The sequence below is a fragment of the Helicoverpa armigera genome, chromosome 13, assembly GCF_030705265.1.
Source record: "Helicoverpa armigera isolate CAAS_96S chromosome 13, ASM3070526v1, whole genome shotgun sequence".
Taxonomy (NCBI): Eukaryota; Metazoa; Arthropoda; class Insecta; order Lepidoptera; family Noctuidae; genus Helicoverpa; species Helicoverpa armigera.
The window spans coordinates 2,709,377-2,733,648 of record NC_087132.1 but is presented as its reverse complement, the minus strand read 5'-3'; the positions used below and the strand labels follow the sequence as shown (position 1 = coordinate 2,733,648).

Below are 24,272 nucleotides of genomic sequence, written 5' to 3'. Positions count from 1 at the left end.
GCTATCTGGTTCAAGATGAAATTCTGCATACCTTATTGTCTGAGTTATTATCAGAGGATAAACACGCACTCGATAAAAACATTTGCAGAATGTGATTAACAAGAAAAACACGTTTTTTACCAGAATTGCTCAAAAATTTTTCTGCAAAACAATAAAAAAACACTGATATAATTATCACAATTCTGTTAAACTAGTGAAGCCTCAATTTTATTCAATCAATATAAACACCGAATTGGCATTTTCAGTGGGTTAAGATGCAAGACAATTCTCGAGGAGGGGTCAGAAGAGTGATAACCCCTTTGGATCGACTCCGCAGTTGTCCGCCGCCGCCGTACAGACGCACGCAGGAACTTCGCCCTTCTGCGACGCGTCTCGCATAGTCTATAAAGGCACCCGACGCACACAAAAGAAACAGTACGCCTTCGATCTCCGTCCATGATGTCAATTTAGACATTCTGAACAACAGCGCGGGAATCTCACACAATCGAGTTACTTGCGATGACAAAAACAATACCAAAACAGTGCTGAATAAATATTTTGATTCAAAAACCCCTCCGTTTGGGTCGCGCATGCGTGCAGTCGACGTTGTGATTGGCCGTGAATAGGAACGTTCGCAAAGAAAGCAAAAACATGAGTGGAACGGACAGCAGTGCCAGTCGATCCGCGTGCAACAGCAAGGGAAGCATGATCGTTGTGTCGAACAGGTTGCCCTTCATCCTCAAGAGAAATGACAAGACTGGCGATCTGGAGAGGAAAGCCAGGTACTGTGCACATTTTATACATCTGCCTATTTGCCAAAACAGTCCTGTGCCACAGCCATGATTTCATTGAGAAATATCGCTAAATCCGATTTATGTGTCGCAGTTAAAGTGCGTTCAAGCGGATATTATTAGTGAAATAACTATAAATAAACTGTAATTAAATTCGTTTATGGATATTTTAACTAAAACATACTTTGTTTTAGAATACAGTGGCGATATTGTTGTGTGTACTATCAATTGGTATGCTAATGACAGTGTTACTAGAACTGCCGGTGTTGCGCGAAAGATCGGCACGATTCGGGAATCGTCCGGCAGAACATCGAACATTTCGTGGAAGCTTCCCGAAGCTTCCACGAAATGTTCGATTTTAAACTGCATTTCCTGACTCAACCATATCATAATATGTATATTCTCGTATGACTTACCGTGGTGACCGTTAGGAATTTTGTTTAATACTGCATGATCTCGTTTGTAAACTCGAAAGCCGGCATTTTATATACGCCGCGATACCGTCAGCTGTTGTCGGAAGATTTTCATAACATGATACAAGTTACACTGGTTAATTAAAAAGGTGAATTGGGTTTAACCGATTTGTATAAATGTTTAATGATGCGGAGAAGCCTTTGTGGGGTACTTTACTATTGTAGTTGTGCATGTTGTCATACATTATGCATGGTATATGGTACCTATTGTGTGATTGTTAAATGTAAAACATGGAGGCCTTGGACTTGAATGTTTATTCTCAAGGTCATTCATGTAGCACTTTACCGTTAATTGATTCACTACGTCTCTAGTGCGATGTTTCATCATTGTTTGTTTTGATTCATATTATCACGCAAAATAAAGATTGCCCTTTGATACGTAATCATAGAGTTTTTGCTACTTAATTATTCCATTGGAATTATTTTTGGAACGCACATACTCGTACCTATATGTAAACAGCTACTGGCGTAAACAAAACAGTTTTAATTTGACATAAAAACACAGATAACATAAAATCCTCGGGTGATTTAAGTTTATCGGTAACATAACTCAAATACGCGTCTTTAATCGAAGAATTTAGGTTAATTGTAACATGATTTACTATGATCTAGCTTCTTATATAAATAAGGAAAATGGTTAGTTTAATTAATAAATTAATTCATTAATAGATATATTAGTGATGCAGTCGTTAATAGTTGATAGATAAAGTTAGTGTGGTTTGTTTTTGTTACAAATGACACAGGTTGATTAGCTAACGTCATATAAGTACATATATTTACTTTATATGGAGGTACTATGGCCATTGGCCAAGATAACAAAGGTCATTGAATAGATACTTATATTCATAGTTAGTGTTAATCTTTACTACAACCTTAGACAGTTCTTTAACCGACTTCCCAAAAAGGAGGAGGTTCTCAATTCGGCCGGTATGCTTTTTTTTTTTTTCTATGTATGTACATCGATTACTCCGAGGTTTATAGACCGATTTACGTGATTCTTTTTTTGTTCGACTTGGAATAGCTGCCAGTTGGTCCCATAGTCATCAGGTCAGGATCTGATGATGGAAACCCTGAGAAATCGAGGGCAACCTTCGAAAGTTGTAGGCATACATAGGGTAAAAACTCGACACTCAGTAGTACGCCTAAAAGCACTATTCAACAGTGAAGATTTGGAGCTGACCTGATGATGGAGACCAGAGAGGCCCGAAGGAACTCGACAACTGAATATGTAAACTACCTCGTGTTTGGGCTTAAATTATTTGTATTGACAAGACCTTTGCAACAGTGAAGGTTTGGAGCTGACCTGATGATGGAGACCAGAGAAAGTCGAGGGAACTCGACAACTGAATATGTAAAATACCTCGTATTTGGACTTATATTCTTTGTATTGATGAGAACTTCCCACTTATATGGATAGTGACAACTATTCGTATCACTGAAAAGCTGTAAATAAAAAACTTTTTTACAAAATTGTTAATTTAGAATAGAATAGAACAGAATAGAATAGAATATTTTTATTTTGCAAATATGGGTATACAAAAGTTCTTATAATTATAAGGTTCAGCCATATTTTACCATTCGGCATGCAAACATTATTACCTACTTAAACATTATTACCTACTTAAACATTATTACCTACTATTAATCTATTATTTATTATCACAATATTATACTACTAATTTTACAATTAAACATTTATACATATAAATTATAATTTTTCTGCTAAGAAATCTGATATGGTATAATAAATTCTATCATTAAATTCTTGACCGTTATTTGAAGCTTACTAGTTTGAGATAGGCACCTACGTGTTTTCCGCTTTTATCTCCGTCCTTTTCTACCCCATATCTTGCATCTCTCTCGCACATCGACCAGTTTCACTCCCCACCAGGCAGGAGGCGACGAGTGTTCTCGGCGGCCACAGTTCGTCATTGGCGTCTTGTTTTCCGCCCGAGAAGGTTGGTCTAACCAACCGCTGTAGTATTTCGTTGAAAAATAAACTCAGTTCTCTCGCAGAACACAGGTGAGTTTATAATATTTTATACAATTTGTTAACGGTTTTACCGTTCGATATTCGATTTTGCGAAATCAAGTGTTAATATTTTGTACATCTACCCCTTTTTTGTCACGAGTGTCTTCCGTGTACTTTTTTTTTTCAGTAATTTGTTTTCAGAATGAGTGACTTATAAAGCAAATACAGATGCGGTAAATAATAAAGCTACCACAGCCCGTGCACGTGACTATGGAAAAGAAAGCAAGCCCGAAGTTCCTAAGGCACCTGTGGCCCTAGTTCAATCCTGCAAGGCGTTCAACGGTTTGACAAAAAAGAATGGTGTGAGGTGCGGTCCAACCAGCATCTCCTTAGTTCGGACTGATCACTACCGCACTTGAAGAGGGCTGATAGTGTCAAGAAAGCTTTTCGGCCTTGAAAGACTTGGTACGCTCCCCTCGGACTGCCAGTAAGTCTGTTAGCCACCCCCCATGGGGGTCGGCTCATTATCACGACGTGTGATGGTTTTCGGCCTTGAAAGACTTGGTACGCTCCCCTCGGACTGCCAGTAAGTCTGTTAGCCACCCCTCGTAGGGGTCGGCTCATTATCTCGGCGTGTGATGCTTTTCGGCCTTGAAAGACTTGGTACGCTCCCCTCGGACTGCCAGTAAGTCTGTTAGCCACCCCCCGTAGGGGTCGGCTCATTATCCCGGCGTGTGATGCTTTTCGGCCTTGAAAGACTTGGTACGCTCCGCCTAGGACTGCCAGTAAGTATGTTAGCCACCCCCCGCAGGGGTTGGCTCATTTTCACGGACCCGCGCAGGGTACCAATCTTGCATGTTGCGAGACGCAGCATCATTACAAAGTGGGGACCAGTAAGTATACTAGCCACCCCCCACAGGGGTCGTTTCATTATCACGGACCCGCGCAGGGTACCAATCTTGCATTTTGCGAGTCGCAGCATCATTACAAAGCAGGGACCAGTAGTATACTAGCCACCCCGCAGGGTCGGCTCATTATCACGGACCCTCGCAGGGTACCAATCATGCATGTTGCGGGTCGTACCATCATTGCAATCTACCCTCGCAGGGTGGCTATTTGGATCGACTTTCGAAGAGTCGCCATTATAACCTTCCCTCGAAGGGAAATGGTAATCACACTCACGCTGAATGGCGTGTGACGCAAAACTCTAAAGGCTCCCTTAGGACATCACGAGTAAATTACAATAGGAACCATGTCCAACAGACGAAACAAAGCGTCCAGGACCGCAGGCGGACTTTGATGCGTCCAACAAGGCACGTAAGTTATGACTTTCGAGGCGGGTTGCCTAACATTATATCAAGACCAATGGAAAGAAATGGGAGCTCCGCCTTTCTTGTCAAAAATAATAACTGGGTATCGGATACCATTGGCCAAAAGCCACCTTTGATAGATAATGCCAGATTTGACCAGAGAGTCCAAAGAGATGGATGTCGTCATATCCCAAATGATAAAACAAAAAGTTCTATTGATAGCTGCAAATTCTGCCAGCTTTCTTTCCAATATGTTTCTTGTGCCCGAAAGGCGACGGAAAGAACCGTCCAATACTCAATCTCAAGGTTCTCAACAAGTTCATAATTACGGAACCCTTCAGTTTAATAAATATTTTTCGGGTGCTAGAGTTTCTTCAGAAAGACGAATGGCTGTGCAAGTGGATCTCGCCCAGGCTTACTTCTACCTTCCGGTAGCCGAAGGTCACAGACATGTTCTTCGACTAGTATACAGAAGAAGACTGCTTCAGATTACGTGCCTACCATTTGGCTTAAGCACGGCACCCAAGACCTTCGCCACAGTGACCAATTGGGTGGCTCAAACTTTGAAAACTCAAGGGTTACTTATAATTGTGTATCTCGATTTTCTTGTGGCTCACCAAGATATATTCGCCTACTTTGGGATCATTTGCACCACGTTTTGGATAGCAAGTGAATAAATCGCAAGCATTATCAACAAGATAATGACAAAACGCACTACGTGACAAACAGCACGACAAACTTAGAAGACCTGCATAGCTTGATAGGACTTTCAAACTTCGCAAGTTTTTGTTGTCCCATACAGCAGACTGCATTACCGGGCTCTCCTCATTTTCCTCAATGCAGTGTTGAACAGCAATCTATACCTACCTTATTCATGGAACCGTGAGCCAAACGGTGAACAAACCATAAAAAGGGTTCTTATAAGTCACGATTGAAGTAATGATCATATTTTATAAAAAAATAACTACGAAAGTAATATACTGACAACATTAGAAATTATATTTTAGAACGATGTCTGTGGAACTTATGCAATCTTTTCAAACTTATTTGAAATCAAATATAATAAATGCCGTAAATTGTTTTCTTAATTTTAATTAAATATGTAGTAAATCGTTTACATGTAAAAGGAACCTAGAAGTCTTGACTGTCATACATAGAACCCTTCTTAATTGAAGACCACAGATACTAAGAACATTTTACAAAAAATGTGACGTTTTTGTCATCGGTCGGGTTATACCCACCATTTTGAAAAGTGTCATTCTTTGGTTACATTGTGGGCTCACGGCTCGGTGAATGGAGTATAGCAATGTTGAACCTACCAGCAGATGCCTTAGCAGATCTAAAGTGGTGGCTGGTCAGCTGCCACCAAACCTTGGATATTCATACGCCACTTCCCTGTCACCTTATAACCACGGACGCCTCCGATGTAGGATGGGGGCACAACTGAACGGAACTCCCGTAATGGGTTCATGGAACAAGAGAGAAAAAGGCTTTCACTGCGATCTGAAAGAGATGCTTGCAGTATTAACTGGATAATCACGGCGAGTTGCTAAGGAGATCAACAGCCATTTTTCAATGCAAAAATGGGACTGTAGTGTCATATCTAAGAAATCAAGGTGGCACCCGATCAAGAAGCCTACCGAACTTGACGTACAAAGTATTCAGTTATCTCGAGCTGTATCAAATCTATCACGTCGTGAATCATATATCAGCCCTATTCAACAGTCATGCAGACCATCTCTCCCGACACAAACCTCCACCGGAGGGGCATCTTGTATCAGCAGTGGACCTATTTGCCTCGAAGCGAGCCCAGGGATACATAGTTGTGTACTACGTGCCCCTAGATCTGAAGGACCCGAAAGCGGGGTTCCACGATGCCCTTTTTCTCAAGTTTGGACTTACCCGCTAGCATGGGTATTACCGCCACCTTACCTTATACCGTAGGTCCTCAGTCATCTCAATTCAGGAACGGGAGTTAATCTCATAGTAGTTCCTTCGGTGGCACCAGGTATTTTGGCGAGCAGATTTGAAGTCCCGATCATTAGCAGTACCCTACACACTGATGAACCTCGAGCAGAAACCGATAGACACAGCAACGGGGATACCCCCTGCCAAGGTCAAGGAAATGGGGAGGGGGGGGGAGGGACAAGGAGTCTCTCCGACTGAAGTCTTCTTCAATCCACACGCAAGACTTATCAATCAGCTTGGAGTCGATGGTTAAATTGGGGCGAAAAGTATGAAATTGGATCCTATGAATCCTTGAATCCCTATTTGGACCTATACTTACCCAATTTTTTGCGGACTTACACATAGTAAATAAACTAGCATACAATACTATTTTATTACACAAGTCAGTTATAGCTACACTATGCAATGCAGAAACCACTGGAGAGCTAGGTTCACACGTTCTAGTCGGACACATTTTAAAATCAATAGCGCTGAGCAAACCTGTTCCCCGGGAAGCCGTCCATCTGGAATATTGACCAATTGGTAACCTACTTAAGTGCAGTAAACGTAGACGAGAATAATCCATTTGCAACTTCCAGGCACACTGCTGCTCTTTCTTTTGCTAGCTTGTTTCGGAAAGGCGAGTCCATGATCTTTCCTTGCTTGCAATAGACCCAGAACATTTCAAAAACAACAAAGATAATTTAATCTTATGGCCAGTCTTTGGCTCTAAGACCGACAGTTCTAGTCATAGGCAGTCGGGTTGTTGTTTGATGGATAATCAGGAAAATATAAATCTAAGTCCAGTGTATTGGGTCAGAAAGACTAAAGCCTTGTTAGAAGATAGACGGACATCGGCTAATTCCTTAAATTTATTTATATCCGTTAGAGGCCAACCAAAGGCAGGCACCCGAACGATGATTGCGGGTGGATTAAGACTTTGTTAAAAGAGGCAGGAATAACTACAACCCCAGGAAGCTTCCACTCGGCGGTAGCGTCAAAATCTGTGTTGACAATATACCTTTGGACGATATATTAGCCAAGGGTAATTGGCGATCAGGCAATACATTTGCCCATTTTTACAGAAGAGAAAGATACCCACTAAATAGAAGTAGCAAGTTATCTCGATTATTTAATTAATCCAGCTGATTAATGTCTATATTTTTGTTACTATTGTTATTAAGAAGTATCGCAATATTTTTGTTAATTACTATTAGAAAATGAAATCAATTTTGCTTTTGTTCTTGCATCTCTCTTTTAATTTTTATTACTCATCCTCCGAGCCCCTTTCCCAACTATGTTGGGGTCGGCTTCCAGTCTAACAGGATGTAGCTGAGTACCAGTACCAGTTAACTTTTATTACTAATATACCTATATTCCAGGACGCAATACACATACTTACATGTGATTACTCGTGTACCTAAGTACCTATCTACATACACAATTTCATTGTGCTTTTGCTCACATTGGCGTCCACTTCCACCAGGCGATAACAAACACGTCTCAAACTAGTAAGCTTCAAATAACGGTCAAGAATTTAATAGCAGCGTTTTACCTGAAATAAAACGCATATTAAATACTTACCTTATTTGAAGCTTACATTTTAATTTCTGCCTGGTGTTTTCGACTCAATGACGAACTGTGGCCGCCGAGAACACTCGTCGCCTCCTGCCTGGTGGGGAGTGAAACTGGTCGATGTGCGAGAGAGATGCAAGATATGGGGTAGAAAAGGACGGAGATAAAAGCGGAAAACACGTAGGTGCCTATCTCAAACTAGTAAGCTTCAAATAAGGTAAGTATTTAATATGCGTTTTATTTCAGGTAAAACGCTGCTATTTAAAAATTGGCGTAACTTTCTCTTAAACAGTGGTGTGCTTAAGTCTTTCCAGGCATTTGGTAACTTATTGTATATTATTGGGGCCATGCAATAGATACTGTTGCGCTTCAGACTCGTTTGACACGACACAATGCATAATTAGAACATTAGAACATACATGTTGGTACATTATAATTGCCAGGACTTATTTTTTAAAATCTTTGACAACATATATACCTAAATCTTAGGTAAAGATAGACAAACTAGGTACTCCAAAAAAAGCATGAGTGGCATTTAGTCGGGATAATAATATTGATAATTTCTCTAAAAGAGGTTATAATTACCCAGCTAGCCAGGCACAAACAATATTTTTCGGTTAAATTGATAACAAGCAATAATTTTGCGGATGTTTTAGTCATTTAGGTATCCTCATTTCTATTATAAGTAAACTAATATATAGTAGATATGTTAATTAGGTCTCTAGATAGTAGCAGTCACGATCCTTCTGCCAGTCAAAGTTAAAATTAAACTAAGACATATGGTTTTGATAACCTACATATCGTTTGCTGGCATATACGTAGGTAATATTAACTAAACATGTAAGATTCAATAATTTAATTTATTGGTTAAATGCCATTCTATTTTCGCTGAAGAATTGATAAACAATAGGTACGTAAAGTACATACTGTTATATTCGCATACAAACAGTCGACAGTCAATTAGCACATAGGCATTAAGGAAATGAAAATTGCCATTAAATTAACACGAATTACAAAAATGTATAGAGAAATAATTGATGCAACAAGCTAAAAAATGTTTGAACACAACGTAGGTAAGTATAAACCTCGTCCGATAATCTCAGAAATTAAACGTAGCACAAAATACGGCAAGCGGTGAAAAAAGTATGGTCTCTTAAAAAAATACTACGTTTTTATTCTACGTCTATGCATTTCAAGATTTGAAAATCGGCGTAGCATCGTAGCAACTGCGTAGTAAACTGCGTAGTGACTACGTTTAGAGCCCTGCCTCACTAGGACGCCAATTACGACGTCGCCGGCTACGTATCCAAGCAGTTAGTATTGAAATGTATGAAACCTAACTCACTTGGCGACGGTTTGGCAACGTCTCCAAATTTTAAGCGTGGCCACGAGCTACATTTCGCTACGTGGCTTCTGGCTACTCTGGCAGCTTGGCGACGTTGCCACGGTTGCCACTATAATGTACGCGGTAAAGTGCACCTCCCTCACTCAGTCGCCAGTGTGGTCGCCAGTCAGCGTACGATTTCTTCAGCGACGACGTAAACAATTGACTGCCGAGACGCCATGGCCACTCGGATTCGCTTTGGATGCCAAAAGTAGCCAGGCTTGCGCCGCTGGCGACGTCGCCATGGCGTCTCAGTGAGGCAGGGCTCTTAATGGCTACTACGAAAGATGGCCTTTGACAGTTCACTTTTTTATGTTCGCTTATTTTATTTTCGTCTATTATAAAATAAAGTTCCCCTACTAACTATAAACAAATGGAAATATATAACAAATAAAACAAGAATCATTATTATAATTAGCCATTATTATTTAATAGAAACTTCGATGAAGACTCGTAAGTACAATTACAAAGAAACTAGTGAAATAAGTATGAAAACAAATATTTTCAGTAATAACCAGGTTCATATTTTGGTAAAAATTACGAGGTCTTCGGTCGTTTACCTATAATTATCATAATAATGATTCAGTGAATTATACTTACTGGGAAATCACACGCAATGCCTGTTAATATTTCTAGTTTATTACGCTTTTAATTAAAATTGTTTTGTTTGTCTGGTTATCGGGATTAAGAAATCATGTAGGTCAAGCGGGTTCGTAAATTATATGTGCCAAAACGTATTAGGGAAGGGTTCCTAATAACTATCTCTTTTTACACCATTTCGTAAAATGATACTTATTATTATAATCGTAAGTCTTACTTTTCTTGTAAGCTTGTCAGTATGTAGACATAGGTTTTGAATTGTGAGACAGATGCAAAGCGGCTCAAAATTGTGAACATACTGGATTCAACCACAACATTATTGGTACCAAGTCTTGAATCTTTATAATTAAATAAACAATACTAAAATCAGTTATCATGAATATTACAAACTTCACTTATCGTCGATACCTTTATGTTTTTAAAATTATTAAAATAATACACAAAAAAAAAAGAGATATCTTATGTAACAATGAAAAAGTGATTCTTTAATAAAACGGGTTACTACACAAGTTAATTAAACATGATAACCAATAACAACAATGATTTGATATCTGCTGTAGGTAATCTTTCCAAGACCACCAAGCAATATTTACTATACATGTGAGTGCAAAAAATCGGGGTCAGTTCCAAATGTCTTAGGTACACTTTTTTTGAACCTAAAGCCTTGATAACTTTTTGTAACAATCGTAAATATACTTTAATATAAAAAAAAACTTATTTGAGCAAGTTATGTACATAATAACATTTCCTATAATGATATAACTGTATATTAATAACTAACTTAGCAACCACATTGGTTGTGAAGCACCAAAGACTTAAGTACCAGTTGAAGTGCAATTCAAACATCAAACATCAAAGAATATTGAACAGCTTGTCAAAACTACACAAGGCGCACCTTACAACACCCAAAAAATGGAAGATATTTACATTATTCTGAGTAGCTGACCCGGATTCTTTGGCCCCGGGTGTAGGAAAACGTGACATTTTTTACAGTCGAATGGAACAAATTGTATGACACGTGGCGAGTCTAGTCGGGTGATACAGTTGATTGACTTCGTTGACAATTGCTAGAGGGGCACCAGGGATGTAGATTTCCGTGCGAGTAAACTATCCAATGACTTACATCATACGTATCATTAATCACATTTCAGTTTTTACACATCACATTTCAGTTTTGACAGGTTTACTTAAAGACCTTAAAATGAAATGTATCATCAAATTATACCATCTCCTAAAAAATTGTTATAAATAAACGTTACCAAATACACAGGCACAGCAAAGGACGTCTAAAAACAGTAAATCTATCTTCATCATTATCTCAGGCATAGGACGTCCACTGTTGAACGTAGTTCTCCCCCTGATTTCCGATTTCTAAAAGAACCGGTCTAAAGCCAAGGTCTACCTACATCTTGCACCTGCTGCATGCGACTTTTGTCTGAACAACCATCTCCATATTCAATATCAACCCTAAATATACCTGAATAAGGAAGTGTTTCCCTTGTAATGTATCGTTGAAGCAATTCCTCATAAATTGTTCTTCCTCCTCAGTGCTGGTGGGTTGGTGACAGCAGTAGCTCCAGTGGTGATTCGTGGAGGCGGCATCTGGGTGGGATGGCCAGGCATACATCTGGACGACCCCAACGAGAAGATCCCGGAGTCAGACCCCAACGACAAGACCCCAACCGCTGGCTTGCTATCAGAGAAGGTAAATTAAGACCTTGGGACACGAAAAGAGAATTTAATTCAATAAATAAGTAGGTAGTGCCAGATAATTGTCGGTTGTCTGACCAAATGCAATATTTGTCAATACAAAAAACATGCAGCAAAAAGTCAATAGTTTCCGAGCATTCTAAGCAATTTCCTACTAGTGTCAAAACATCGAAATCCAGACAATGTGACTTGATAATGTGACACCTTGAACCGTTCTGAATGACACAGAGCAACGACAGGCAACAATGTTGGAATGCACCATTAATCTTTGAGCTTCATTAACTTTACTGGTCTCTTCTTCTTAAGATTATGTCATTTACATGTAGGAGAGATTTTCGTTTATGAAATATGGTTAGCATTAGAAAGCTTTTCGTTTTCATTTGGAAAATTTGGGATTATATCAGCTTTGAATCTTTGATAAGCGATTTAGGCAGTCATGTAACATTCATGTAAAAGTCAGGCTTGGATACAAGTAATGCTACGTAAAATTAAACTGCTAAATAAAAGATCCTACATTAGTATGTACCTACCTGGAATAGTTAATAACAGTTCCTATAAATACGCATTGAGTATTAAAAATAAGCGAACAAATAAACATTTTGTAAACTTCAGTAAAACTGTTTGCTAACACAAGTGAATAACTTCGGCCTTGCACCTCGCGTGGCCGTGTTCATTGTGCAAATAATTCGCCAATTTGCTCAGCACTATACTATACTTCATAGATGGTCACAGCATTAGATATTACTTTATACATAAAACCATGACATCACCCATGATTCTACATAAGTTTAAACAAACCAAAAATAATTATATTTACGCGTTTGGCTGAAAATCCACAAATGATACCATTGCCAGGGACAAATAATGTAATACAACTCCACTGAAAAATTCCGCGTGGAAAGTTAAAACACATTGTCTTATCTCATGGTCAGTCGCATTTGTAAACAGTAGACCACAACGTGATTTTTTAGTTTCATTATAAACAGGACTTCATAGTCCTATATGTATATGTAGTAAAGTCATTTGTGTTTACAATAAAAACCTTTATTTCAAGGCATCATTAACATGATGCAGTTTCCAACGTACGTAGCGCAATTAACATACCTAACTAGCAAAGCTATATTGATACTTGTTTCATGTGTTACTAAGCAATCAGTGTTGCTAAGTATTATTATTCGCAATCAATGGTTATTTCCTGTAAACTAAAGGAAAATTTCAGGAAGTTAGTCGCCTAGTTATTTTCCAATCACACATCTTATCTGATAAAAGATGAATGTGACCGCGTATATCGAATGAGCTGACTACTTCATGTTTTATTGCTTTGCGTAAATATATTGTTAAAGGCTTATGGTAGAGAATGATGTAAATATAAATATGTACTTAGTGTTTAATAATTATCCTTATACAATGAAAGGTGTTATGGCAGCTTGATACGGTATTAAAACAATTGATTTACCATTATCAGTAGGTTCATGAGGTAAGAAATGTTTTCCAAAAATACGGCCAAAGCTGCAAGACTACTGTTTAGGTCATAGAACAACTTATTTGTTCCTTATACTGGTTATGCTTATGCCAGAAGATAATCGTCGCCTTTCAAATCACGTGAGACTTCCAAATTCATCATTAAGTTAACATGCAATTATTATCTTTTTCCAGATAGTCCCCATCCACGCTGAGCCCAAACTCTTCGACAGCTACTACAATGGCTGCTGCAACGGTACTTTCTGGCCCCTCTTCCACTCCATGCCTGACCGAGCCACCTTCATCGCTGACCACTGGAGGGCATACATCAAGTGCAACGAGGAGTTCGCTGAGAAGACAGTGTATGCTCTGCATCTGCTCAAACAACAGAAGGGGAAGAATGGGACCTCTCCACCGATCGTGTGGGTCCATGATTACCATCTTATGTTAGCTGCTAACTGGATTAGACAGGTATGTTGAGTAATAACTACTCAATCGTGTTCTTCCAATTCCAAATTATTAGGCGAAATATCTTACGCGTTCTTTTGTTTTTTCTTTTCTAGCGAGTTGAGGAAGATGACATAAAATGCAAGCTTGCGTTTTTCTTGCACATTCCTTTCCCCCCGTGGGACATATTCAGGCTGTTCCCATGGTCTGATGAAGTATTGCAGGGCATTCTTGGTAAGTTGTATAAAGTTTAACATTGATGTATTCCTTCAGAATATTATCGAACTTTTTAATTTTAATCGATAATGTTTGTTTCTCTTCAGGTTGTGACATGGTCGGATTCCACATAACTGACTACTGCCTGAACTTCATTGATTGTTGCCAAAGAAACTTAGGTTGTCGTGTGGACAGAAAGAATCTGCTAGTTGAATTGGGAGGTCGCACCATCTGTGTCCGACCGTTACCTATCGGAGTACCCTTCGACAGATTTGTCCAGTTGGCTCAAAACGCAAAGACAGTGCTCTCTACAAGCCAACAAATTATATTAGGAGTTGATAGACTGGATTATACCAAAGGATTAGTACATAGACTGAAAGCTTTCGAGAGATTACTGGAAAAGTATCCCGAGCACATCAAGAAAGTAATGCTGCTTCAGATCTCGGTGCCGTCAAGAACGGACGTCAAGGAATACCAGGACTTAAAGGAAGAGATGGATCAGCTGGTTGGAAGAATAAACGGAAGATTTACTACTCCAAACTGGTCACCTATTAGGTGAGCTACTGAAACAACATGCCGTTTACTTTAGTGCCAGTATATAGGATCAACTTCTTATTCTGTCTTAAATAATTTCCAGGTACATTTACGGATGCGTCGGCCAGGATGAACTAGCTGCCTTCTACCGCGATGCTGCAGTAGCCCTGGTTACACCTCTGCGAGATGGCATGAACCTCGTCGCTAAGGAGTTCGTAGCCTGTCAGATTAACAAGCCTCCAGGAGTGCTGATCGTGTCACCCTTCGCCGGTGCTGGAGAAATGATGCACGAAGCTCTCATCTGTAATCCGTATGAATTGGACGATGCTGCTGAAGTCATTCACAGGTACGAATACCTACTTATTGTTATTGATTGAGTTAATAGACGTATTTTTGTTATTCTTTAAAAAAGGTCGGATCATTTATTGAAGGTGCACATTTAATGAGTCTGTGATATTTCAAGAGAGTCAGTGCTTACATTAAAATGTTTTCAGGGTAGCTTTATGACGTCAATTTTAATTACAATTGCGTTGCTTATGTGATATATGACGATTATTAACCTATTATTAAACGTTTATTTCTCTCCGGTCAATGGTGATCGTTGTCATTGACACCAGGGTTGTCGAACGAATCATAACAGCGTCGCAACCGCCATTGTATATAGCTATTGCTACTGCTACTGAGGGCACTTACGAAACAAATGAACATATATTGGTATTTCGTTTTCAGGGCGCTGATAATGCCGGAAGATGAGCGCACAGTCCGTATGAACCACTTGAGAAGACGTGAGCAGCTCAATGATGTTGATAGCTGGATGAAGGCGTTCTTGAAAGCCATGGACTCTTTGGAAGAGGAGGCTGATGATATTGGTGCCACGTCCATGCAGCCTGTCACCATTGATGACTTCGATGAATATCTTTCTAAGTAAGTTTTCTGATCACGCACCCACCGTGCTTTGTACCTTTAGAGAACCTCAATGCTCTGGTTATATTATTTCCTGCTGCACATAACCTGACTTCGTTCTTCAATCTTTTACTCAATTAAGTCTCTTTTGCGCTCCAGGTACATTGGCTACACACAAAAGCTGGCATTACTACTTGACTACGATGGTACTCTAGCCCCCATCGCGCCTCACCCTGACCTGGCAACCTTACCCTTGGAGACCAAGCATACTCTGCAGAGGCTGTCCAATATGTCCGATGTCTACATCGCCATCATCTCCGGCAGAAATGTCAACAACGTTAAGAATATGGTGAGTTCGCACTTCGAATAATTCAAATTGTTTCTCGATTCGGATGTTTGAGTTATATGATGTATCGCTAGTTGCTGGTTAAAACCTTTTTCTAATCAGCGGTTGAGGTCCTTAAGTGTTGCAAGCTTCAAAAATATCTGTTTCATCGTTGACGTGCATCAGCAGGACTTTTAGAACTTTTCTTTAAACGGAAAATTGCGTGAAACAGATTAGTTTCATTACTAGATGGTACTCAGATAATAGTCTAGTTGCTGCTAAGTCTTTGTAGAGTTAGCATTCAAATTATTCACTTTTTGTGCTTATTTCAGTTTAATTGCTTAAATTAGGGTCACTTCGTATTTACTGACGTAAGAAACGATAAACTGCTCGCTACCAACGCAGTAGGTACCTATTTACCCAGTTTTTCTTTATGCTCCAAAGGTTATCGAATAAAAAAAATATTTTGTGCATTCTGGGTGGTTAAGTACATATTTACGTACGTAGTGTAGGACGTCCTCAGGCACGGTGGAGTGATGACTTGCGCAAGACGGCTGGCAGGAGCTGGATGCGAGAAGCCGAAAATCGATCTCAGTGGCGTGCACTTGGAGAGGCCTATGTCCAGCAGTGGACTGCGATAGGCTGATGATGATGAAGTACATATTTCGAAACGATAAGCGTTGTTTTAGTATTTATTTAAATTGTTATCTCAAGAGGCATTTCTTCTACTGATTCAGATTAAAGTTTCATATGAATCAATTCTAACAAACGGCTTGATAACAATAAATAAGTAGGTATAATAAATTACCTACGTACGCCTTCTCAAAAGTTCATTCAGACAAAAAACAATAATATGCTCCAAAGCCATCGTAATTTGTTATAAATTGGGTCAGGTCACGTTTAGGCATTAAAATAAGTTTTATTATTATATTTACAATAATTTCAGCATTGAACCTTAACGGTTTCATCTATATCAGCCGTAGTGTCACAGAGTGAACGTTCATTGAAACTATCGGCTGGCTTGCAAATAAATAACAAGGTCCACAATACTGAACTTTGACTGCCGCTATCAGTATCACAATTTAAAACAAAAATATTTATATTGTTCACGTACCTAGCACCCTTGATAATGTTATTACAACCGGGTTATGAACCCACTGTGTACTTGTGTGTCATTTGTGTTGCTGTTACGTAATATTTGTATGGCGGCCATGTTTTTGTCCATGTTTGCTGAAGTTAGTACCTTAATTCTATCTCAAACACGCAAGTGTACCTACCTTACCTATTATGCATGTTTGCTGTGAAATGAAAACAAACTGTTTGTTGTTCGTATGTTGGTCGGAAACCTTGGTCATATGAAAAACAATGGAATGTTGACGTTAGCGGTTAGCTATATCTTTTTGCTACATTAAACTTGACATTCGTTGATCTGTAGGGTCTTCTGCCGGCTTAGTTACAGTCTATTGTATAATAATACCACGAATACATACAAACAAGGGTCAATGTCGGTTCTGGCATAGCCTGACCTTTTCCACATAGAATATTATTAACGAAAACAACTTACTCTCTTTCTCCAGGTTGGCATTGAAGGCATCACGTACGCTGGTAACCATGGTCTGGAAATCCTGCACCCAGACGGCAGCAAGTTCGTTCATCCCATGCCCATGGAGTTGCAGGACAAAGTCGTCGACCTGCTCAAGGCTTTGCAAGAACAGGTGAGTCTTTTTCCCCTAGGATAAATTAATTGAATGCCATGAAACAAATGAATAGTTAAAAATAGAACGTGTTCAATATTCAACAAGCCGATAAGAAGATGTCTATATCCTATCCGAGATTACTCCTCTCTCTAGCCTTTTCCCATCTGTGTTAGGGTCGGCTTCGAGTCTGACTATACGCAGCTGAGAAGCAGTATTTTACATGGACCTGTCTGTCTGACCTCAACACTGAGGGGCATACCTAACAAGATGGTGACATGGGCTGAACGTGCCAAGTTTGCTTAACCTTATGATCGATCGAGGCTTTGTGCGGCTGTGACTTAGCTACTGCTCCTTGATGATTCTATATAAGTAAGGGACTACGAATCAAATCCCTAACATTCCTCATTTTCTCAGGTGTGCAAAGACGGAGCCTGGGTAGAGAACAAGGGAGCTCTCCTGACGTTCCACTACCGCGAGACGCCGGCTGACAAGCGGCCGGCGCTGGTGGAGCAAGCCCGCAAGCTGATCACGGCGGCTGGCTTCACGCCCGCGCCTGCCCACTGCGCCCTCGAGGCCAGGCCGCCCGTCGAGTGGGATAAGGGTACGTAGATTCTACGTGGAAATAAACTATTTTATAAGGAATTGGTTCCATTCTAGTGCAATGAAAAAGTGTATATTGAATAGTGCCATCTTTCAAGACCTTTCTAGGATTCACGAAAGCATAAAATATTAACTACTGGACTGATAGAAGGAAATGTAAAGATGGCTCATAATAACAATCGTTGGTGCAAGGAGGAAATGAAATTACTTCTTGTAGTAGCCGAAGGTACCCCTCGTGGTACGACGAGGACTAATCCGTTCTTCTGCATACATATTTACTTGTTTTCTGGATATTTGCCAAACCTTATCTCAATTTGAGAATGTTCCCCATTGCAGGTCGTGCATCCATTTACATCTTGAGGACAGCGTTCGGTTTGGACTGGAGCGAAAGGATTAGGATTATCTATGCTGGTGATGACGTCACCGATGAAGACGCCATGTTGGTGAGTACTGTCAATAAAAACATTTTTAAATCATCAAGTACAATTACAGCGGATACGTCCTGAACTGGTAGAACTGGAAATCAGCATTCTATTAAAATTAAGAAAATCACCAACGAGGTAGTGAATCAAATCTAACTATGATTTTTCCAAATTCCAGGCCCTCAAAGGTATGGCAGCTACATTCCGCATCGCTTCATCCCAAATCACGAAGACATCAGCTGAACGTCGTCTATCCTCCACGGACTCAGTACTGGCCATGCTCAAATGGGTGGAACGTCACTTTTCCCGCCGCAAGCCGCGCGCCAACTCGTTGACGTACAAAAGCGCGCGAAAGGCCAGAGACACCATACAGATGCACATGTCTTACCAGATGCCGGCAAAGACCTCCCCGCGCCACACTCCCCCTCTTACGCCCGATAAAACCTCCAGCGGGTCCGAGTCCAGTTAAACCATAAACTGTCCTTTATCTATGACATCTGTAGACTAACAAAATACTGTACTCTAAAAAGGACAGCTTGCTTCTAGAAAGAACATTTCAGATGTCTTTCATAATTTGATTGAGTCATGAATACTGCAATTTGATCATTGGTAGATAGTAGGTAGTGTGTTAGTCCATTGATGTCGTTTATCTTATCAGTGTAATACTTAAGCGTCGTGTTATTTAATTCCATAAGTAGTTGTTAATTTCTCATTATCATTTAATGATTTATTCCAACACTTTTTTATGTCGCTGAAATAGCAAAGCCGAGGCTGCTGAAAAAATATTTTTATTTTATTATCAATTGTGTCGAATTTTTATATTGAACAAAATGTTTCCTAAAAGTCCTTGCCAAATATATTTCAAAAATGTATTGAAAATAATCTAAATATATCAATGTATATGAAGTGTGATAAATGTATTAATTGCACTTCTTGATTATGTAACAACAGAGTAGTCAGTATTTAATACTAAAACGTTCCTGCAGCTTTAAACTTTAGGAAATAAAAACGACGCACTTTTCAGTTTCAAAATTACATAATCATCAAACTGAGCTTAATCACTGAGATCATAATTTAGTAAAATTGACTGAATAGTATTTATAAATTATTTGTCTAAATTATACTCTTGAAGACCTGACATTAATGTTAAAATAATTGGATGTTAAAGTTTCATGATACAATCCCATATAGATGTTACTAAGTACTTCACTCGTGTAGCGTAACGTTGCATGCCATTTAGTGATACAACTTATTTATGTGATAGACTAGTGATAATTCGTCTGTAAGGCTATGTAATGTTATATTAAACGTAGGTACGTAATAAGATTAGCGCACAACTTTAAATAGCGCACGATCCGTAGTGATTTTGATGCATTTTCAAGTTTGGCTATGTAATAGTGAAACGATGAGCATTTTACATGTATGGCTAATGTTTTGAAGCATATATCAACAGATATCAATTAACGTAAGTGTATTTATGCACCTTTTGCTATATTCAAACCGTAATCTAAATGTGAATTTAACTTATACTCTTGTTGTATCTAACCTTATTATCATCTGACGTGTAAATCTCTGCGATGTTGTAAATAATGTGATCTATATATAAAGATTGTAATACTGAACTAGTCTAGATGTTCATGCCCGGCCGTGGCAAACACGCACTGAAATGTCTCGAATTTGTATCATCCTGTATTTTTAGATACATATTGATGTTATAAGGATTCCAATAAAACTTTCATGAGACGGAAAATAGTTTTTTAATTGATAATATATACAAAAACGGTCATCTACAATCTTAGTAAAAGAATGATTGACTCGAGTCAACGTTTCTAAAACTGGAATGTTAACATTGTGCCATATACCATACGAGTAAGTGTATCCAAAATAACTAAACATCGATGACGTATTTTATTTTTATGAATAAATACATTAGTTACAGTCAAAAGTGATGCACTTAATTAACGTATATTCACAATTACACTAAAGAGTCTGTATCACAATAAATGCTTGTCTATGGCCTAGACGTTGCTGTGTGACACGACGAGCCACGACAGTATGAAGTAGAACAGGCAGATGGGGTACACTGCCAGCGCCTTCTTGCCTTCAGGCTGGCTGTCTCCCAGGAACTTCGTCGCGGCTGGAACCGTATAGTACAAAACATTAGGTCTATTTACTCTTATTTCTCCCAGACTACATATAGCTTAATATCTTGTCTTGTTATCGTTAAGTTTTGGGACAACCTGTACGTACATGATTGTCCCTATGTTAGAGTTACTAAATTGTAATCGAAACCTATTAGCATAGCGTTTATCACTACAACATAAAGTGAGGAATGGAATATGGATAAAATAAGTTAATTACCTACCTACATCCATTTTAGTACACAATACTCATAAAACCATCCACCTAATCATAATCAGTAAACATAAACTAATTTTATGTTTCCCATAAAATATCTATAAATTCTAGATTTTATGTATAGCCCTACTAATTTGGCCTCTAACTTATCCCAGTTTATGAACCTAATAAAATCTACCAACCACATATATACAAACTTATTTTATAAAGACATTGTTTGTTTGCACGCACTTGCGCGTGCAGAAAACAATTGATCCTATTAAAAAAATTTGAAGTGTCAAATAACGCGTTTATTGAGGAAGGCTATAATACACTACTTTTTATCAAGATGGGCGTATTAGTTGGCTGCAAACCACTGACGCATGTAGTCTTTGACATAAAATCGAACAAATTAAAATCTTAATGCATAATCTTTAAATTTAACAAACATAAGTATTTAAGTATGACCCCAGTAATTTGAAGCCCAATAATATAAAGCGACACGAAAAAAATCACTTTAAAAAATTATACGAAAGAACTCACCAAACGTAGCCCAGATGAAGCCGACCATAGATATGACCAGCCTGAGGAAGAAGAGGAACGTGGTCTGCGTAGTGAACAGTATGACGCGGCAGAGCACCAGTGATAGCGCCACCGGGAACATGCAGTAGCCCAGCACGCATACTGACTGGAAAAACGAGCTGCAATACGAGAAAACATAATGTTTATTAAAAATTTACAAGAATGAACATATTCCTGTCCCTACCCGCCATCCTGGTTTCTTATACAGAAAGACCTAAAAATTTGGAGAGAACTATTCCAGAGTACGTTAAATCCTTCAGGGAGCAGTCAACGGACACTACAGGGCCAGCTTGCTGGCTGCGATTGTTAAAAAGTTACCGCGGCTTTGGTAAATGAAGGGCTAAAGAAAGCACACGGTGAGAAGTCAGTAAAAGTCTGATACTCCCACCCCGCTGCACCCATAGTGGGTTGATTTCATGATTTCCCACAAAAAGATCATTTTTTGTATGGTATGCAGATTTTTACAAAAATAGTAAGCCTAGTGTCATTTTTACAATTCACTTGCTTAAAATAGTAGCATCGAAACAATGCAATATATAGTATTTTTGTAGATTTAGGAACACAACCTGACAGTAACTGAATACAATTTTCATATCACTAGCTTGCTGAATAAGATGTATTTTGACACGACTTGTAAGACTATATTGTATTGTTATATATTATATTGTTAGACATACTATAAAAAAATACAAGATTTTTAGTCATGTCAATAATATACTTTTCAATACCTTAAAGTATCAAAATCACACTTACATGTTACCACCAAGCAGTTTTGAGTTTAATGTGACAACCGCAGCTCCAATCCATACTAATACAAATACTTCGGCAAACTCTGGGCCACCGTCATTGGTGTTGTCTGCAACCTCTGTGCCTTGTAGGATGGTGGCCATCAGAGTACATAGTAGCAGGGGGCCCCATAGATCCCCTGGAAATCATTGGTAAAACATTATCAGTAAATGGTAAAGTACTCATCTAATGTGGGTAGGGCAATAAAATTAAAGACATATTTCTGGTGTAATATTATATGAATGGAAGAAACATGAACCACAAACAAAAACATAGCTAAACTAACACTTTTAGAGCTGTGTTTTTTTTTATACTTTTACAACAATGTCTTCGTTATTATTTTGAAAAAAAAATTGACCCATTTATTAACTATTGAAGTGGATTTGTTACAAGCCAAATTGGTGTTAATTTTAAAGATTGTTGTCAAAGTAATGCTTGTTTGTTATCTAAAGTTAAAACTGAAGTACACTCACTAGATAATGAAGGTAATCGATTGATTTGATACCAATCTAAACACTAAAATAAAATACATTTTTCATAATGTGTTTTTAGTTTTCATGGCATATAACTATATGATACTATAAAATCTAATAATATGTATTCTATACAACTAGGAATACTAAAAATAATAAAAATATAACTCACATTCTTTTAATAAACTAGTCTTCTCTCTAGGAATTAGTACATGGTAAAACTTATTCCCAACTGCTCTCAGATCTCGCAGCTAAAAATTATAAATAATAAAATTAATAACTTTGTTTATAAATACATATTCATAAATTAAAACTACAAGGTTAATTATAATGAAGTGGTAAATCTAAGTTTCTATTGGAATACCTATATCTAATTACAATCATAGAAAACTCGTAACACAGTTAAAGCTAAACAAAAAAAAGAATGAACTTGGATCATAAAGTAGCCACTTGCCGTAACAAATGGAAGTGCATCTTAACAATAAATAATAGGACCACTTCATTACGGCAATCATTGACTTGCTACTTAACTGAAAATCTACTGTATTCGGTATTCCAGTAAGTTGAAATTTCTCTGCCATCACTCTTAAGAATCTCAGTTTATACAGTAACAATATAATTTACATATATGCTCATGATACCCGTACATAGAATTTATCCTTATATGGGTGTAGATCTATCTTGTGATCTATGTGTGTTATTTTCAACATCGAGTGATATGTTGACATTTTGGAAACTAGGGGGAGCAATTACCAGAAAGGTTAATCGTTCTTTTAACCTAATTTAAAAATTAGTACTCGTGTCTATTTGCCTATTAATATCTCATATTAAAAAAATACATAGAAAGGATCTAATTTTTGTACTGTTTGATTTAGAACGGGTACACTTACAAATGTTTCTTTGATAGGTTCATCCAGAGTGTTGAATTCCATGCTGTCTCCGGAGGGCATGCCTCTTGAGGGTATGTTCATCTCGCCCTCCACAACTCCCACATCCCCCGCAGGGTACATCTAGATAACAAAAACTATATTATGAATTTATAGTTTTAAAAAATGGATGTAAGGTAATCAAATAGCAGCTTAAACAATATCAGGGTAATTAATTCATTAAAACTTAATTATTTTGAGGACGTTGTGAACTAATAGGACTGATAAAAATAGTACATACCGTGAACTAAACAACATTATCAAGGTACATCGTATTGGAAAACGATGATTAGAGTAAAAGCCTATGACTCACGTAAACATATTTTGGGGCATAAAATGGATTGAAAGGATCAAACACATTCATAAGACTATTTTGGAAGTTATATCTAAAACTCAGGAGTACGTTTTCTGCTACCAAATTATAATTTTAGGGTGGAACTTTGAAAAAATAATGAAATATTATTTGCCACTGGATTAAGCATTTTCGTGGATACTTCAAGGATTAGAAACTTACGTCGTATTTCGTGTCGAACGAGGTCATGTTCGTTTTTGAGGCTGCACAATTCTAACACAATAAAATATGGATAAAATAAATAAACTCCAACACATCAAACACTCATTGAAAAATTCTCTGACATTTCGAGTTTCAGACTTGCCACTGTAAAAAAATGTTTTTTTAATGGTTACAAGCTGTGTAGTTCTTACTTCGCACCACTGTTTGTTGTGTTAGATAATATAATTGTTATTCATTTATTTAACATCGTGATAAATTATTAAAACCTTATGAATTCATCACGTTGGAGAAACAAGTCGCAACAATTA

General features: G+C 38.2%; 2 protein-coding genes across 2 annotated transcripts; one reads left to right on the top strand and one right to left on the bottom strand.

Moving 5' to 3' along the window:
* The first annotated feature begins 269 nt into the window (after positions 1 to 269).
* On the top strand, positions 270 to 20,096 carry LOC110384335 (uncharacterized). The gene is made up of 12 exons (XM_021345571.3): positions 270 to 761; positions 11,580 to 11,736; positions 13,398 to 13,673; positions 13,766 to 13,883; positions 13,973 to 14,420; positions 14,503 to 14,745; positions 15,129 to 15,323; positions 15,462 to 15,651; positions 17,205 to 17,342; positions 17,739 to 17,925; positions 18,261 to 18,367; positions 18,525 to 20,096. Exons 1-12 carry the CDS (start codon positions 631 to 633, stop codon positions 18,813 to 18,815), a joined length of 2,481 nt encoding a protein of 826 aa, XP_021201246.2. The 5' UTR covers positions 270 to 630; the 3' UTR covers positions 18,816 to 20,096.
* LOC110384336 (protein YIPF6) lies at positions 20,088 to 24,123 on the bottom strand. Its single transcript, XM_021345572.3, has 6 exons — positions 23,965 to 24,123; positions 23,415 to 23,534; positions 22,697 to 22,775; positions 22,019 to 22,190; positions 21,227 to 21,384; positions 20,088 to 20,483 (listed from the first exon to the last, which is right to left on the bottom strand). The coding sequence occupies exons 1-6, from the start codon at positions 23,989 to 23,991 to the stop codon at positions 20,365 to 20,367; spliced, it is 675 nt and encodes a 224-aa protein (XP_021201247.2). The 5' UTR covers positions 23,992 to 24,123; the 3' UTR covers positions 20,088 to 20,364.
* Between the last annotated feature and the right edge of the window lie 149 nt (positions 24,124 to 24,272).